Consider the following 14,486-nt stretch of genomic DNA (forward strand, 5'->3'; position numbering starts at 1 on the left):
TCAACATGAATGAGGAAACTTCCTGATTTTAAGGATAAAATTAGTTCTATATTCCAGGATCGAATATTCATATAAATAAAAATATAAATCTGAGCACCCTTTTTACATTATTTCGTCACGACATGTTTCGGCTACTAAAGCCATTTTCAAGTAAAACATTTTACTGGTGATATTTTTGAAACTTTTTCGATTTGAATCCTATCAAACTAAAAAAGTTTTTTCAGGATTTTTTTCCAATCATAACTTTTTGAGATATCATATTATGAGCGTTTAAATTTTCAAGTGATTGAAAAAAAATAAATACTAATGCAAGATTATTATTTTTGATAATATGTTAGTATATTAATATGATTTTATAAACTAAGACTGTAAATTTTGGAATTAAATTTGCATGATTCTATCAAAAATGGGGTAATTGATGTCTAATTGAATTAAACTTATTATTTTATCTCTGTTTAATTTTGCCGCCGCATAAATATGAAATTCTTCTTTATACACTCAGTTTTCCACTTTTATTATTTTAAAATAATTCAGTATTTTCATATTGGAATTTATATCTGTGAAATTATGGCCAGAATCTATCAAGTGTTCAGCAAATGCTGACTTTTGTGTATTATTATTACATTTTAGTGCTTCAATGTGCTCTCGAAAAATAAAATCTAAAATAATTGAAATAATAGAATAATAATAATTAAATCTAAAAATAATACACAAAAGACCGCATTTGCTGAACACTTGATAGATTCTGGCAATAATTTCACATATAAAATTCCAATATGAATAAATGAATAATATAATATAATAATATGTTTTGGTATATTCATATGATATTATAAACTAGGACTGTAACTTTTGGATTTAAATTTACTAAATACTTAAATTTAAATTTATATTAATTTAATATTATACTTTAAATTTAAATTTACTAAATATTTAAATTTATAAATACTAAATTATGGTAATAAAATTGGAAAACTGAATGTTAAAGAAGAATTTAATATTTATGCGGCGGAAAAATTGAACAGAGATAAAATAATAAATTTAATTCAATTAGACATCAATAACCCAATTTTTGATAGAAACATGCAAATTTAAATCCAAAATTTACAGTCCTAGTTTATAAAATCATATGAATATACTAAAATATGATCAAAAATAACAAAATTGCATTAGAATTTATTTATTTTCAATCACTTGAAAATTTAAACGCTCATATATCTCAAAAAGCTATGATCGGAAAAAAATCCTGAGAAAACTTTTTTAGTTTGATAGGATACAAATCAAAAAGTTTGAAAAATATCACCAGTAAAATTTTTTCAAGCCTTTTTCACAGCCTTAAGAGTGAGATGGCATAAAATACTTGATTTTAAGGAGGCACATAACAGTTTGAACCAGAACAGGCTGTTCCTGTTTAATATATTTTTAATGTTTGAATCGAAATTGATTTGGCGTAAAACAAGTACAAATTTATTCTATTGTCAATTTTACTATTTTTATTGCATCATTAGTCTATCGGTATTGTAGAAGAGGATAACTACTGAATGGTTATCCAGCTAAATAAATCAATTGTTCAAAATAATTGAGTGAATAGTCAAGCAGAGCAATAATTATTTTGAATGAATTACTTTTACTCGAATCCTTATGTGGTATATATTTCGCTCTTGAAGAGGGATTGGAATAACTTGAAGTTTATAAAGGTTTTGATCGATAGCATTCTGATCATTAATATTTTTCACATATTTATTCATTTATACGATATTCGAAAATTGAATGTTTAGTTCAAACCCCAAAATTTGAAATATTTATTGAATATTATAACTGAGACTTACCATTTACTACTAGTGTCCAAAATTGGTTTTGCCCGACAAATAAGAGATCCAAGAAGAAGATTGGTGGTTCTTGTGGTTGACTTTAGGAGAGCAACTAAAGCAGGAAGATTTACAAACATATCGTCATCTGTCTTCATAACAAAACTGATAGAATCGCAATAGCTCTGCACCCATTTCAACATCATCACACTTTTCACAGTTAGGTTGTTGTATGAATCTATGAAGTTTTCTTGTATCACATCTTTTGTTAGCGAACTCTCTTCTTCGATTTTTGCCTGCCAACAGATGATAATAAAAATATAGATCGCTCACAAAATGAATAGTAACTGAGTGAAACAGAAGTAAGTGTATGGAAAACAGCTATATTAACAAGCTAAGATAGAAGTTGCAGAATACCTACAGTTGTCGATAGAATTACTCAACAAATTCAATTATTTATTTTCCATGAAAATACAACCTTGAACAATGAAAGTGGATTTGAGAATATATAATTTAATCATTATACAGTAGACTCCGGTTACAACGCGGTTGAAGGGACCATCCGGTTCTGAGCGCTATAACCGGAGCAGCGCTATAACCGGAGCAGCGCTATAGCCGGATCAGCGCTATAACCGGAGCAGCGCTATAGCCGGAGCAGCGCTATAACCAGTGTTGCCATTTATCAACAGTGGAAATGGGTTATAAGACAATCAAGCACTAAACAACTATTTAAATTACTATGCCATTCTTATTTTATATACTGAACACTTTCTAAGCTACTTGAAATCTCATACAAATTTACAGTATCATGTCATCACTCTCATTCTCTCCTACACTCATGAAAAGAAATCATTTGTTTCACTTGTTTGAAAGCCTGAGAAAGAGTTCGAGGCTTCAAAAATTCCTCTTTCACTTCATAATATGCTTCAAAATCATGAACACCACTGTCAGTCTACTGACAATGTCCAAAGTCTTTTCAGAACAGTAACAGAGAGGGAAAGAGTGAATGAGGGAAAGATGGAATGGTGATTGACACAATACAAACTGGTTATAATAGGGAATTCCAAGAGGTGGGAGAGGCTCTTAACTATTCCATAAATGGCACTTTTGTCCAGTCACTGATGAATTGTTTAATAATAGTATATTTTGTAGAATTTCACTCATGAGAGCAACAATAAAGCTATGGAAACAGCGCTATATCCGGAGATACACCACGTTATAAAAGGATCCGAAATACACATAATTATACGGGATATTGGCCGGTCCTGTCTTGTAAGAGCACTATAACCGGATTCGCGCTCTAACCGGAGACGTTGTAACCGGAGTCCACTGTATTATCATCACACCAGTCTACAAGATGAGAATATCTATAAAGCAATATTGTAGGGACTACTGTAAAATGCTACTAAGATCTCATTAGTCTTGTAATCCATGAATATAGTGAAGGGCTTACAAATGTGTTCAAAAAAGCTTAAGAGTAAAATTAAATTTCATGAAAGTCCAATATTTAAGACTGTAGAGATTGTGAAACATTTTTGTACTTCTTGAGAACATTGAACAGTGTAAAAAAATATCTTGCCTTGCTGATAAACACACACATGTGCATTACCACATGTGAAAATGCCATTCCACTTGTAAAAAGCTGCTAGACTGGAGTTATTAATGCCTCTATCACCCACACCCACATGCAAACTATTCTTCATTTTTCAATTTTTTTATAGTTATTGATCTCATTCGAGATCTCTACTCGAGGTCATCTAGTATGCCATCCTTAACTATTAACATCCTCAACTTTAGTTTTTCTAAACTCAATTTTTTCAGAAACCTCTAAAAACTTCATGTTCAGTGCCACATGAACATGATTGTCTGCAAGTGAATTGAGCGTGAGATAGTTGTTAATTGGATCACAGTCCACATTAATCTGATTTGACATAAAAGTAGACAAAGACTCTACATAAATGAAGACTGATTATTGAATTGAGTGAGGTAGGGTGCTACGCAGCTTTGTAAAAAGAGTTGGATCGAAGAATGATGCATGTGCGAATGATAAAAAAATATGCGTTTTGCAGATGAAGATGGCGTTGAGTAATGTTTCCTTCAGCTTATATTCACTATTGAACTATAGGAACGAGAGAATAGAGAATCCGCAACTTGAGTGAAACTGTATGTTATCAGTGGGCATCAAATAAAATATTATATGAGCAGTCAGTTTAATTATTTATAATAGTTCACAGCAAGATATACATGTTGTAAACTTTGTTAAATACATATTTGTAGAACTTATCCATAATCGGAGAACACTCTTTTTGTTGTCAAATCAACTTAATCAAACAAAGTTGCAGAACTGTAATTTTCGTACAGCTGTCCTTCAAGTTGATGAATTAAATGGATTTGACAACAGAAAGTGTTTTCAATTATAGATTCACAGTATGTTCTAAACATTGTGTAAATAATGATGAGAAGTCGTGAAAGTAAAAAATTAAGTATAGACTTATTTCAAAATGTGTGTTAAATCAAAAGCTCACCTATGGAGATTTAATAGTCGTGTTTAATTTAGCTTTATATGAAATTAATTCCTATTGAATTGACTAGAGATATTAGCATCTTTTATTTTTGTCTTTTATATTCTTTGTAACCATTCTGTAATTTTAAAAGATTTATAGTAATTTTCTTCTTGGATTTATCTTGTAGTCTTTTTGAGATCGTTTTGTAAACCTATAAGGAATTTGAAAATTATGTTAATCTTACTTAATTTTTACCAAAAAGTTAATGTAGTTTAATATTGTTGGTTTGCCTCCCAAATTAAATTGGATCAATCACTCTTTCTTGAGAGCGACTCTTTTTGTAGGACAAGGTTTCCACACGCAGCTTCCAGTTTAGCTAATCACTCATACGAATAAAGAATCTTATTTTCTGACAGATAATAATAATAATAATATCGAGTAACCTGGCTGGCTCAGGTCTGGTGTCAGTTTTCAGGTCGCAACTGAACAATTTCAGGGCCTCTGACATGTCCTAACGACTGCTTTTTAGGCAGCCGGGACCGAGGAATTAACGGGTCCATCCGAAACACGATGTATTATGACAGATGATACACGATGTATCATCAACCTTGGAGTTGTATTGTCGCTACTTGTTTTGAATTGACAGATTATGATTACCTGAAGAGTAGCGTTTTCGGTATGACCAAGTAGGAATGCCACCTTAACTTCGGGACCCAGATTAGAGGCCCACGTTTCGCGGATGGCATTGCGCCTCTCCAAATGAGGAACAGCGGAGCAGATGATGACTAGCAGGAAGAGAGGCATGTTTGGAGTGTGGCATATTTGGCTGGCAGCGATGATGGCAGTCGAGTTGTCTGGCTGCACGTAGAGTCGTGAATCCCTGCTCACATTCACTTCCCATCCGTGCACCATGCTCTCGTGTTGTTCTGCCTGCTGATAGATGGGCGAATATAGCGCTAGCAGAAAACATATGCTCAGCAGACAAAATAGCAGATAGCGCACACATCTCCGCTCCGTGCTGCGGAACATCTGAAACAAAAAACACATCATTTACTTAATTGCTAGTCAATTTATTGATTCCACACACATTTCACATACAAAGAAAAAAAAAACAACGCCGTGAAATTATCACATCATATAAGAAAACACAATAATCTCTCACAAAACAATGTATAAAATTATCGATAAAACATTCTAAAGGTGGTATTTCGATGTTTTCAGTGACTGCCACATTTCAACAGCCCAAAGTCACCCAAATATATGTATATATGAGTGAATCGTGATCGGATCCAAAGGATAGCCGAGCTGCCTTCATGTGCCTCCATAACAGGGCTGGCTATGCATGGCCTCCACGTACTCCTCACCTAACAACATACAACTTTTACCTTTGTGGTTTCATCTAGGATCGTATAAACGTGTATTCGCTACTAACCGACCTTGCTGAATTAAGAAACTAGATTAAATTACTGAAGACACAATTGGAAAAAACTCGGCTATGGATTTGATTTGATATTCATATTAAACGTTTATACGATTCTTGATAAAACTGTCTAAGTTCCTTATGTAATTCATACCTGTAGGTTTAATGTGAAAAAATAAAAAGTTTAAATTTAATATATTTATTTATATACACATAAATACAGTACACATTACAGTTAATTATTGACAAATCAAGTGTGAATGGAGTAATTTTATTATTTATAATTTGTTTAATTTATAATTTATTTGTAGTAATAATAAGATTGTCTTGGAGTTGTATTTTGTTCTCGATGGTATTAACTAAATAGTTTCCCATGTTCCGTACAATCAATCATAGGGAGGGTGTAACTCGTGTATGCTTTCTATAAGGTACAATACCTGCCGTTTAAACAACATTTTGTCATGCAATTCATCAACAGTGTCAATAGTAGCGTTAATGATGATTTAAGCGCATTGTAATGATAACATACGCGTGAGTTACTTGAATACTTGCTAACCGTTCCTATAAATCACTAGTCACATTAACATCGACAAAGAACATAAACAATAAGCACTTTGCAAAAGTGAAAAAGGTCATGTGTTTGTGATCTGTACATCTTATGATACCTCACTAACACTATAAGGTCTGGCTACACTTATCGTTATTTTACTATAATATTAGGCCTATTCATTTTCTTAAGTTTATAAAGATATTCCAGTGGGTTTCATATGTTAGTTGATAATAATTTTATAAAGCCTGTACTTATTGAATAATCGCCAAGTAGTGAGCCATCAAATTATTTCAGATGTTTAATCCAGCACTGTTGAGAGTTCCTTATAATATAAATGAGTTTCTGAATTTTGGGGAAGTTCTGTTACCGTGCACGAACATCCCTTGGGAGATAAGTCAATTTTCAAAGTCTAATACGAGGAAAAAGCACGTTACGTGTAATGAGAATGCAGCTGCCATGCTCTACAAAGTTTCCTCTATCAAATATTGTGTAACTGTTTGACAAATGTAACAGTTCACATCAGTTCATTATAAGAGAACTTTTCCTTTAAAGTATGTTCTAATATTTCAGGTGAGAACTCTCCGCTGTAAAGTTGAACATTGCTTTTAAAATTTAATGCTATACTTCCATTGAAGTAGCTCATTTAGTACGGAGAGTCCTACACTAGGTTCACTGGTCAAATCTATAAAAAGGTTCGAACTCAAACTTGATGACGTACTCAATAAATAGGCCAACATTTTCTCGTGTGTAGAAAAACGACATTAACACACCCATGTTAGCCTTCCAACAGACTATCTACATTAATTGTGTAAGAAAAGCAAAGAATCTCCCTCTTCCATTATCAAAAAGATTTTTCATTTTGAATTGTGCTTAAATAAGAATTATAAAGATTGCTTCATCTTTCAGAATAAGCATGTATATTTATTTCAATGAATCCTATCGCTATTCAACCAATCAATTCAACATTGAATCATTCAATTTCATTTTTTTATAGTAATATAGTATAGTAAATTGTATGACACTCTGACCACATTTCTCGTGAGAAATTGAAACATATCAAGATAAAAAGATTGTCCACTCAAAACTAGCTAATACTGTACGTGACTGGTTAGTCACATCGAATTGTACATTTACTTGGTTTGTTTGTCGCCTAGCTAGAACAAGACTCTACTTGTGAATATTTTGAAAAAGTCATATGTTAAAGTTTATAGAGTGTTTAACGAAAGAACACTAATAATGATTATGGCGATTTTTATATGAACCAAAATACTTGGCTGCATTGAGAACAGTATCCCCTCGTGCTGAACTTTTTTGCATTCATCTCATTCTATGGTTTGTGGTAACATCAAATGTGATTGAACATAGTATACTATAATGCGAGTCCCAAGAGAAGGAGGAATGGGGCTAGCGAGCCCTTGGACATATTTTATCAAAAGAGGAAGGTTCATGAGCCATGAACACACTGCTAGCCTCTGAATTGAACTGAAGGGGGAGTGATACAGTGTTTGAGGGGAGATGAAAAAAGAATAGAAATCTGGCCCTCTCATGTTGTAAGGTAGTCCTTTCAACGAAATCGTGCTCTGAAGAATACGAATACGAACAGAATTTAACCCTATATGAAACTTTGGAATTTTAAAGTAGATTTTTTGTAAGTCTGGAAATTAGAATTATCCTCGAACGCTTGCTGATTCTGAACCAAATCTGGGAACTTTCTAAATCCAATTCGAAATACGTGTTATCACTACGACACGGTATTATGCAAACGTATTGTTGTTCAGTGTACAGTCAACAATAATCACGCATTAAAATGCACAATTAATGAAAATGAATAAGAATTATTATTTCATGATTTTTCCTTGTATTGTCGTTCTCTTTTTAATAATAGATTGATTATTAATAGGCTTACTCTTTTGTACGTATGATGTACAATTTTTTTTAGAAATGTATTTTGTAGCAATAATTATTGTACAGGGACCGGCATGTCATGCATACTAACTCAGAAATAATAAAAATCCCTTTAATTTTTACAAGCAAATTTTCTTGACGCTGTTCCCTGTGATCATATGATCACGCCAGGCTCTGAAGGGTTAATATGAAGTAATGTAGATTCGTTTTCGAGTTTTGGGGGACTATAACCATCAAATTGATCATAATTTCAGAACAATCAAGTCTTATGTTAATTAATATATGAAAAGCATAAAAATCAAATAATAATACTCTTCAATGTTTGATTCCATTACGAACTGCTTGTTAAATAATCACTTTGAACAATTAATTACGACATAGCAGTCAGGTATTTATAAATAAAAGCTATTAGCTTCTACTTACATTAGTGTAGCGCTTTCGGACACTAGTTCCTTCATCAACACTTAGAATAATAATAACTAATCGTACAAGCCATCCCCAATCTTGAAGAATGAGACACAAAGTTATACTGGGATCGGTCGGTGCTGATAGACAGAACAGTTGCTCATAATAGGCCAGATATCATCATCATGGATACGGTAGCCAAGGGAACAACACTAATAGATGTTGACATACCATGCTGCCACAACTTGGACCAGTATTATAATGAAAAGATCTTCAAGTACCTTCCCTTGGTTGCTGAGATTAAGGATGTCTGGATGCAAGAAAAGGTCACAATTGTTCCTGTCTTTTTCTCTACGGTTGTAGTTGTAACTAGAAAAGTGTCAGCAAATCTTTGTCAGATGGGAATATCAAAAAGTGCAAAATATGCCATGGAAAAAGCAGTTGTTCTCAGCACAGCATCCATTGTGAGATTATTTTTGAACATTTCAGTTTAGTAATGCACCAAAGTCTTGCCAAAGGCCGACTTTGACTGCAATAAACAATCACTTTTCATGTGATGAATAAAATGATAAATAATAATAATGCTGAGGAGGAGGTAGCATGTCAATGTCCCTCTTCTCATTTATATCATCCGCAAATGCGTGATAAAGTAATAAGATGATGATAATATTGATAATAGTAATAATAAGTGTAAAAGTAAACATTTCTTTTTCAAAGTTTTTCATGAAATGAAGTAGGAGAAAACCACTTACTACTCAATAAACGTATTTCTCTTAGTTCATCAACAGATCAATTTGAAACAGGGGGTTAGTAAATAATAATGACAAATATCTCCAAGCACAATCAACTGAGAGGAAAATCATGATTAGAAGAGAACAAATTCGCAAGAATTTCCAACAGACTTGTACCCTGACAGCTCAAGTCAACTTTCTCTTTGAATACACATGTTTACACTCACGCAGCCGAACTCTTATTGATCGAAGGAGGAGCAAATCAATAACCCTGCAAATGCAAGATATTTGAGTTGAACTTTGTAGCTTGCCCCTTATTCAAATCATCGTCTGAAATTCAACGCGCAGTCAATCAATAATTGATTAGTGGCCTGAAGAGAAGGAGAGGGTGAATGATAGAGAGTTGATTCATTAGCGTCTTCGGTAGCAAGAAGCCCAAGTTGCCAATTATCGGTAGTCTGAAGAGCTCCTTCCAATTACTGTATATATTGTCGTCGCAGACGAGAGGCTGGCCTTGCTAATAGGTTTGCTGTTCATTCTATTTATATCTGAGCGCCAGAAGCTGAACAGAGAAGACCGCGTGTCGTATCACTAGGACTAGATACAACCATCATCCAGCTCATATTGTGTGGCCTTCTGTTTATAAATAGGCCAGAATGTCTCGTTGTCTCCTACCAACTGTTTGATGCCACCACACTCTAATACGACTCCATATTTATTCAAATCATATAAAACCCACTATTCTCACGGGCGGCAGTAAATTCATAATTTCGAATTTCATTTCATCATTTCCAACTCAATACATATTTACAAGAAAACACATGTTTATACAGTCTAACAAAAGGGCTCTAACCCATTGACCAACGGTGGGATAGTAATTCCAAGTTCCACTCGTATATCCATTCAGTGTCACAATAGAAGTCACTGAGAATTCTAAATACTGCTGAAGAGACGTGAGACTACCGAAGTGAGAGCATAAGTAATTATGCTAAGTATTTATGTTTCCACATAGTATAAGTATACACAAGTTTCTACATACGGCTAGTATTATGTTTCCACATTAGAAGAGCTTAATAATATGAGCTATCAAATCCAGCTATCAATGAAGTTTTATTCACAAATTGAAATTGAACTTTATTCTTCCAAAATACATTACATTACAATATATAACTGAAAATAGTGGAAAAATATTGTTTTAAACAACCCCTGAGTTAATACAGTGTGGGGTCGTTCATGTTCCATATGCATTTTTTATTCTCTTGATCAGTATGGATACATGTTAATCAAATATAAATATAAATTCATTATACAGTACATGAATAAAAGAATAAACAGCACTTGTGAATTTCCCCCACATAGTCATGTATGTGTGTGTGTGAGGAAAGAGTTCTAATAAAACATAACTTGGCACAAAAAAAAAATAATATTTACATATAACTTGATACGAAGAGTTAATTGAATTCAGAGAAGAAACGATTTGTTAGAATTGAAGTAACACAATATGAATATCACGGTATACAGCTTTTACATGACAAAAGATAAAATTTAAAGTTTCAACAATGATAAATTATAAGCAATATCTTAGATGATGAATATAGAAAAATATATGCACATATTATTAAAATCGGTAAGCGGAGTAGATGAGCTGATTAGCAGCATCCCAGTTTCAATATTATGCAATAATGTTAATTATACTGTTCTTTCCTGTACCCCCCCTTCTTCCCGTCTCTGCATCCAAATAAGAGTAAACCACATTATCGGCCTAAATAAGCCCAGATCTGCAGACCCCTTTCTTGTGTACACGTCGGTCTGCTGAGACTTTTGTTCTGTTCTCAAACAGTTGTGAGACATGTGAGGTCATTTCATTTAGTTATCCACATCATTTCAGATCCTATAAATTCAACCAAAAGTCGGAGTGGTGAAGGCGGTTCTTACACCCATATACAGTATGTGACAGACGATCGTCTAAATCAAATTATCTTATTTGTGAAAATGAAGAGGGCGTCTTTATTTATCACACAATGCCAATTTCTATTGTTTGAAGTAATCAATTTTAAATTACAAAGTAGACTTCCAAAATAAGTGGCCTTGAATGACCCTAAAATATTAGCATGTACATGTTTTCTAGCAACGTATTTCAAGAAAAACTTGATAATGGATTCAACATTCCGAAATTAGTTGTCATTGTATTTTAAATAAAAATGTTTTTTTAAAGGGTACTATAGAATTATTTTTTCAACTACCATGTATTTGAATATTCAACAGACTGATAATTTGAATAAACCGATTTGAATATTCTGTTTTATACTGATAAAATAATCAACTAATTAGAAGAAATATTCCAATTGAGATGACCATGTCGTATGTGAAACTGAAGTTAAAATTCAAATGTTACTGAGTGATAACAGCACTTTTAGAATTACCCAATGAACCAATATTTATCAGATGGATACTGAAGTGTAGATATAGACGTTAGTCCAGAACATGCGGATGTCTGAGTTGAGTTTGAATAAACCCCGGTCAACGTTTCCGTCCTTTTGTTGAGAAGAATAGCGATAGTTTTTCCTTCCTTTTGTTATGGTGGCATTGATTCTCATTCCTCTTTGTTTTGCGAGGTTGCATCGGTGCATGGAGCCAATAATTATTTTCCCAATTCCAAACTGATCATAAAAATTGAAATTTATATGAAATCCCTTATCCCAAATGGAGCTTATCAATCAATGGAACAGCTATGCCAAAAACTGGGAATCTATATGTTTCAGTTGAAAAACAAGCACATCATAAAAACAGTTCGGGAAACTACAGGGTTTTTCAGTAAACTTATCTTTAAAATATTGATTACTATTTTGATAGTTCAATTCCATCATTTTCACTCGCTGTTGAACGCTATAGCTTCATTGTAATTCAGCAAGACATAGAGAATAGATAAGAACCAATTGGACACCTGTAGCTTCAACAAGACGGCCTCAATCAAATGTCAAAGTTAAGAAGTCCTTAATGAAAAAACCCTATATAGTGAAAAATACTTGTGAAACCAAATTGTTTTTGGAAAAGACAGTTGTTGCAGTTCAGTAAAACCTAATAGTATTGAATCATATCAAATTTATCTTTGCATAAAGTTGATGCAAAGAACACCAGAGATATGTGGTATATTACTTTAAAAATGAAAACATGGATAATTTTATTTTCTTCAACAGCTATGCCAAAAACTTGCAATCCATATGTTTCAGTTGAAAAACAAGCACATCATAAGTACAGTTCGGGAAACTACAGGGTTTTTCAGTAAGCTTTTCCTATCTTTAAAATATTGATTACTATTTTCATAATACAATTCCATCATTTTCACTCGCTGTTGAACGCTATAGCTTTAAAAAAACTAAAAACATAATTATTGAAATATGGCAAAATCTCGTATGCTACAAACGCTATTTTCGTAGTCAATATAAATATTTACTTTTTCCTACAGTTACGTTGAAAAGTGGCCATTGCTGCACTGATTACAGAACGCAAAAAATCACTTTTCCGCTCTAGTGCGGGGAAAATTTTTCTGCACTCCAGATTTGCAACATGGCAACGCAAAATACTTAGTAGGTTATATGGAGCAACAGTGCAGCAAAATCAAAATGAAGTTGGTAACAGTGACTGCTGTGGCTGCTATAGTGAGCAGAGATGCAACGCGCTAATTATTATTCATTATATATTATAACCAAGGACAACGAGGACTTTAGGATTTTAGGATTAAGGTTTTTATCAATAATAAAATTACACAGAAAAACATTTGATGCATTTCAGGCAATTTTACCCATAATTACCCACTTTTAATATTCAATGGTAACTGTAGGAAAAACTTAATGTGAAATACGTGCGCAAAGTTCCTCTGCTGCACTCAAGAAACCATTCCGCCCTCGCCTACGGCTCGGGCGTAAACGTTTCTTTCGGTGCAGCAAACTGTCACTTTGCGCACTAGTTGCACAAATAACTATTTCATCACAGTTGGAAATGAGAAACAAAATCCAAACTTCTCTTCTGCCTAATTTCAGGAATCCAACAAAAAATCCAAACGAACGTTACGTAACTGATACTGATACATAGTTTCCATTTTTACTTATAATAATCTATAATTATGAGCATTTAAATTTCTAACGATTTTACACTAAAGACAAAAACTTGAATAACTAGTTCTGTCAATTATTATGAATTAACAAAACTTATTAGGAATGTTCGAGAACATTAACTAGATTAGAGAATCTAATCATAGATAATAATAAACTAGTCGCGCTTTTTTCAAAAAATGAAATAATTCATAGCAACAGTACTATCTCGTATTACGTTTCATCCAATATTTTCATTATTTATTTTCATCTATCACTTTTTCAATAATTACATTTCAGTTTTCAAGTTCTTGGTGAGTTTTCAAATAATGGTTACTTTTTCGTCCATAAATAGTATAAATAAGCGTTGACACTCATGAAAATGTATCTATAGCGCGAAAATACAATATAAAATTTAAAATGTTTAGCGTTGGAGCGGAACTCAAAATTCCTGAAAACAAAACAATTCTCAAAATTTAGGAAGACATGCCACTTTTGGCATTCATGAAGTTTATAAGGGACTGTGGAGTTTTATCAGAATCGATGAAGCCAATTCAGAAAAACCATTGTCTTTTACAAAATATGACTCTTTTCACAAGTATCTTGAATCGCATGTGATCGGAATAGTTTGTGGCGTATCCTACTCTGAATGTGGAGTAAGTATGGACTGTTAGATAAGAGAAAGAAACATTTTTGTAATAATATGATATTGCATTATTCTGTCCACTAATAACTTAAACACTATTCATTGTTCAAATATGGATAAAGGCCCGAGTTCAGTGATTTTCATAGTTAGAAGGAAAACTTGTTGAAATGTGTTGCTGTATTTGCCAAATGAGTCCTAGCCGTGTTATCGGCTTTCCCGTCTGCTTGAAGCCAGTTCTGCTGACTGACAGTTATGAGCTGCAATCTCACTACACAGTGTTCGGAATCCATCTGCAAGTCCACTCATCTCTCATCATCATCATCCATCCCATTACCAGTTATGAGCTGCAATCTCACTACACAGTGGTTCGGAATCCATCTGCAAGTCCACTCATCTCTCATCATCATCATCCATCCCATTACCAGT

At 33.1% G+C, this 14,486-nt stretch overlaps 1 protein-coding gene across 1 annotated transcript in view; it reads right to left on the reverse strand.

Annotated features, from left to right (window-relative positions):
• LOC111046952 (beta-1,3-galactosyltransferase 1) overlaps window positions 1-14,486 on the reverse strand; it is a 69,626-nt gene that overhangs the window by 11,136 nt on the left and 44,004 nt on the right. The window contains exons 2-3 of the mRNA XM_039441634.1: window positions 4,970-5,341; window positions 1,830-2,104 (exon numbers count right to left, since the gene is read on the reverse strand). Coding sequence (XP_039297568.1) covers window positions 1,830-2,104; window positions 4,970-5,341 — 647 coding nt within the window. The remainder of the gene's footprint in view (window positions 1-1,829; window positions 2,105-4,969; window positions 5,342-14,486) is intronic.

Source organism: Nilaparvata lugens, chromosome X (genome assembly GCF_014356525.2).
Source record: "Nilaparvata lugens isolate BPH chromosome X, ASM1435652v1, whole genome shotgun sequence".
Lineage (NCBI taxonomy): Eukaryota > Metazoa > Arthropoda > Insecta > Hemiptera > Delphacidae > Nilaparvata > Nilaparvata lugens.